The sequence below is a fragment of the Kryptolebias marmoratus genome, linkage group LG1 (assembly GCF_001649575.2).
Source record: "Kryptolebias marmoratus isolate JLee-2015 linkage group LG1, ASM164957v2, whole genome shotgun sequence".
Taxonomy (NCBI): domain Eukaryota; kingdom Metazoa; phylum Chordata; class Actinopteri; order Cyprinodontiformes; family Rivulidae; genus Kryptolebias; species Kryptolebias marmoratus.
Genome location: NC_051430.1, coordinates 33,443,888 through 33,449,077, shown reverse-complemented (window position 1 = coordinate 33,449,077; position 5,190 = coordinate 33,443,888). Strand labels below are relative to the sequence as shown.

Genomic DNA, 5,190 nt, shown 5'->3' with positions numbered 1-5,190 from the left:
CTAATAGCAGAGTTAGCATTAGCATTAGCAGAGTTAGCATATTAGCTTTTTCTGCTCCGTGTCGGACTTCTTGAACCAAATCACAGACGTCCCCCTGGTTTTGGTAAAAGTCTTTCTTCTTGGGCTGCCTGCTAGCTGTCTCTACTTGTTGCGACCCCGGGTTTGATAGGGGTTGAAGCCAACCCACCCGATGAAGCGAGGTAATAACACAGTTGAAAACGTAAGCTGGCTTTGCAGCTCAGTGATGTGATGAAGTGATGATATCTGGTCTGTGACCACCTGGCCATGGGATTAAACAACAACAAACAAATTTATTACCCAGGGAAGATTGATGATGACTCTCAACAACTTTGCATTGAGTTAAAAAAATCATTGCCATTTTGTGTCAGCGTTTTGTAAAAGAGACGTGTCAGTGGAACACATCCTAACTCTGATTTCAGCTCTCTGTTACAGAGTAATAAAACACATCATCAGGGACATCTCTGTGAGGAAAGCATCTGGGCTTTCTGATTAGACCTGCAGCTATCACAAATTTTAGTACTCAAGTACTCTAATCAATAATCAGTTGAATTGTTGAGTCTTGACCAATAAGTCCATCGTCTAACTCTTTTATCCAATCATTTCTTCTTAGCTTTGTGTCTGATAGTTGTATTCAGTTAGCTTGTTAGCAGGATGGCTAACTCTCTCTTCATAAGTCTCTGAATCATCATGGAGCACACACGTCCACATGAGTTTTCTCAGAGACTACAATGTTGATGCTTCTCTTTCAGGAAGTCCAGAGTAATTCTGATGGTGATGAGCTGACTTTTATAAATCAGTAACACTGAGATGTATCCACCTGAAAAAAGGCCGAGTCAGTCTCAGTAATTAAGCTGAGTCCTTTCAAAGCTGTTTAAACTAAAACCAATTCCAGATGAAAGATCCAGCCGTGGTTTACTTCAGAAACACATCAGTCATTTAATCTCTAACTGCTCACTAACTGGAGGATAGGAGGAGTGAGCTACGATGTGTTTAAAGAAGCTGGGCTAAGCTAAACTCAGTGACTTGGATGCAGGATGCTAAAAAATAGCCTTGATATTCTGCATCTAGTTGTGTAATCAGATATATGTGCTTCAGCAATGACTTTTAAAGACATTTAATCTTTTGTCTTTCTCAAGATTGCAGAATTGTTTCCTAAGAGTAAGATTTTATCTGAAAAAGGTTTGAGTTTTCAGTCTGTCTGATCACCATGGCATCATGAACTCATAGCTGATAGATAATCTAATGAGTGGTCCCTCATTTCCATTTTATTTACGTCCACATTAAGAGAATAGGCTTAAAGTTTTAGAGCAGTTACCAAATTATAAAGGATGATCAATCTCTGTAATTCAACCACAGTATTTTCTTCTACTTCCTGTAACTTTACTTCATGGCTCTTCGAGGACAGTGATAATTTGGAGTAGCATTTCAGATTATTATTTTTTTGTGTGTGTCTGTGTTATTTTCAGATTTGAACACAGTAAACCTGAAAAGAAAGAGGAGCTGCCAACCACCCAGACGCTGCCGCTGCCTTCTGTCTCACAGGCCGGCCCATCAGAACCTGACCCCAGTGGGCTAACACCTGGATCAGGAACACAAGACTGGGTCAACGCTGCTGAGTTTGTTCCAGGACAGCCGTACTGTGGACGAGGTGACAGATATGCTGTTTGTTATTGACCAGTTAAAGACGTTTATGTAGGACGGGATACTATCAAATAATGAGTTAAGTTTCACTTTGTTAAGAAAATAAATAAACACTAGATTAATTTGTCAAACTGCTCGTTAAAATAAAACAAATCAATTAGGAATTGGACTTTGTTAGAACAATAAAAATGGACGGCTCCATCCACATTTGGTTATTTAAAAATATTGCCTGCTTGTTGTAATCAGTGTTTCTTTAAAGAAACTCAAGGATCCCACTAATGTGACAGGTTGCAACTTTATTCTTTCATTTTTCAGAGGTTTCAGCCATAAATCTTCTCTTCTCACATCTTTGGATTTGAAGTGTCTGTTCTTTTGGTTTCTTATAGGTTTGTCCAGATGTGTTTGTGTTCTCGTCACACAGTAGATGTTGACCTGTTTGGGTTTTTCTATGGCCAACAACAATTTTCAGAAGTCAAGGCAGCCAAAAATCAAAAAGTACAGTGTACTAACACCAAGTACACAGGTTTTTGTTTTTAATTATGTGCTTATCATTTATCAAATCTGAATTAGTGCCTAATCTAAGAATAAAACATATTTAACACCCCTTAGAATAACATGTACACTAGCAGGCCATTAGGTACTGGCGTGTAGTACAGCTCCAATTCTGAAAAAGCTGTGGAAACATTGCAATGTTGTGTATAGTGTAAGTAAAAACAGCAGGCAATGATTTACAATTCTCATTAACCAATATTTTATTCACAATGGATTATAGTAAACACAGCAAATGTTTAAACTAAGAAATTATACAGGTTTAAGGGACAAAAAACATGGTCATTTTGAAGTTGATGGCAGCAACACATCTGTTTAAAGTTGTTCCAGACTGTGACCCCCCCCCCCCTCTTTTTTAACAACAGTCAGTAAATGTTACTGCAGGTTTTGGAGGGTCTGATGGAGGACAACTAGCTGCTCAACTGTCCCACATCTTCTGTGTATTGGAGCACATGTTGTCCTAAAACCTGTCTACACTTTTCTACATTGATGGTGTCTAAGCTGCACATGTCAGAGGCACTAATGCACCCCCATACCATCAAAGAGGCTTTCAAACTGCACTGATACTAGGCCGAATTGTCCCTCTTCTCTTCAGTATGGATGATGTGGTGTTTGTTGTTTCCAAACAGTTTCAAATTTGGCTTTAGGAGAACAGTTCTCCTCTTTGCCTCAGTCCATTTTTAATGAGCTTTGATGTGAATTTGTGTTCACATCTGGTTTCTTCTCTGCCTGATAGAGCTTTAAGCAGCTTTAATGGATGGTACAGTGAGCTGTGTTTACAGACAATCATCTGTGGAAGTGTTCCTGAGTCCAGAACAGAATCAGACCTGTTTTTAATGCAGGGGCCCCTGAGGGCCCGAAGAGAACACAGACATATAATATTGACTTTCAGGTTCATAAAAACTGTTGATGATATGACTTATAGATGATGAGACATTCAAACATTATTCTCAAATCATTCCACTGTTTTTAGACAAATGTACGCCTGCATATCTGTATTTCTGACAGATTCAGTCTGTCTGACATGAGCTTTTTTTACCGTTAACCTAATTGGTTGCAAAATTGGCACAACTTCTTAGTTTAAACATTTGATCTGTTTACTATGTTTCATTGTGAGTAAAATATGTTTGTGAGATTTGCAAATCATTGGATTTTGGAATTGTGTTTTATGAGAAATTGAAAGGCAAATGTTTCCCAACTCCATTTTTAGTTCAGATAATCTTTTACTTTGCTGTATGAATAATAATTAAAACAATAGAGAGCAAACCGTTGTTGTTGTTTGTGTGCAGCGGAGCCGGTGAAGGTGGAGACTTCGGTCCCGCTCATTGAAGAATTTGACAGCGATCCAGCCGGGGACAACAAAGACTTAAGGAAGCAGCTCTGTCCGTATGCTGCCGTTGGAGAGTGTCGCTATGGGATCAACTGCGCCTATCTCCACGGGGATGTGTGTGACATGTGTGGTCTTCAAGTCCTCCACCCGACAGACAACGCCCAGCGCTCAGAGCACACAAAGGTCAGAGTTGAAGGAAGGATTACTGAAATACACAACTCGATACATTAAAAAAACAAACATTTAAAGCAGTTTGATCTCAAAAAGTAAAAGAAAATATAAACATGCTGACTCGTCACTAAAGCTGCATGAATTTCTTCTCATCTCTTAAGGCAGGATCTCACTGACTAGTTGGAAACTTCAAATTGTTTGGGATTTTTGCATCTGTTTTTAAATGTTGCCATTGTCTTTTATTCTGCCCACTTTTCCATGTTTCCTCTTTACTGGAATCTCAAAAGATCCCCTTTAATTGTTTTTGGTTACCACGCTTTAATTGAGGCCTTCTTTTTTATTGTTCGTGGTCTGCAGAATATTTGTGTTTTTGTTTATATTTGTTTCTTCTGTCTCACTCAAGAAGTGTCTTCGGCTTCTTTGCTCGTCCTCGTTGGGAAAGTCCTGTCTCCACACCTCCCAGCTCCCCAACAGGCTGTCAATCAGTCTAACATGGCTCTTTGCTTTTAATGAGTGTTTGAACATACAGCAGCAAGGCAATAAATAAGTGAACGAAAATCCACATCTGAAAATGAATCTGAAGTGTATTCTTGAATACATGGGAGTTAAAACTGTGCAGCCAGCCACTAGGGGGCGCTTGTCCTTTGTTGCTTTGTCTGGAGACAAGATGGGAAGCCGGAGGTCGTCGTACATCTGGATAATCTGTACTTATTTTGAGTTTTGTCTCAAAGTCTCAAGCACGCTCCTTAGATTACTCACAGTCCACTTTTAACCTGACAAAGATTTTAAAACTGTTTACCTTTTCATTTTAATTTCACCTCTGCAGCTTTGAACTGTATTTGTAGAAATAAAACGGATCCCTTTCAGCTTCCAGTTGTAGAAGAGAAAAGAGAACGAGGGTCCCTTCTGTAAGGCGGAGGAAAACTGACAGTGCTGTGGTTTCTCCTCCCAGGCGTGCATCGAAGCCCATGAGAAGGACATGGAGATCTCATTCGCCATCCAGCGCAGCAAGGACATGATGTGTGGTGTATGTATGGAGGTGGTGTTTGAGAAGTCCAACCCCAGCGAGCGCCGGTTTGGCATCCTGTCCAACTGCAGCCACTGTTACTGTCTGAAATGCATCCGCAAGTGGAGGAGTGCCAAACAGTTTGAGAGCAAAATTATCAAGTAAGTAGAGCTCTCTGTAAGGATGGACTGATGAGAATAAGAATAAAAGCCGTTATAAGGATGCTTTGAGGGATTGAAGCTATTTATCAATCAAAATCAAATTTTATTTGTGTAGCACATTTCAGCAGCAAGGCATTTCAAGGTGCTTTACATAATTAAAAACCAAAATAAAAACAGCATGTGACATTGAATAAACAGTAAGAAAGAGACAAAAACCCGCACTCTAACCCTAATTTAGCCATAAGCAGCTCTAAACAGGTGGGTTTTAAGTTGAGATTTAAAGGCACCCAGTGTTTCAGCTGTTTTACAGT

At 39.6% G+C, this 5,190-nt stretch overlaps 1 protein-coding gene across 1 annotated transcript in view; it reads left to right on the top strand.

Moving 5' to 3' along the window:
* The window catches only part of mkrn1 (makorin, ring finger protein, 1), a 12,373-nt gene that overhangs the window by 4,812 nt on the left and 2,371 nt on the right, over window positions 1-5,190 (top strand). The window contains exons 3-5 of the mRNA XM_017426380.3: window positions 1,488-1,669; window positions 3,501-3,724; window positions 4,665-4,879. Of these exons, the coding sequence (XP_017281869.1) occupies window positions 1,488-1,669; window positions 3,501-3,724; window positions 4,665-4,879 (621 nt within the window). The remainder of the gene's footprint in view (window positions 1-1,487; window positions 1,670-3,500; window positions 3,725-4,664; window positions 4,880-5,190) is intronic.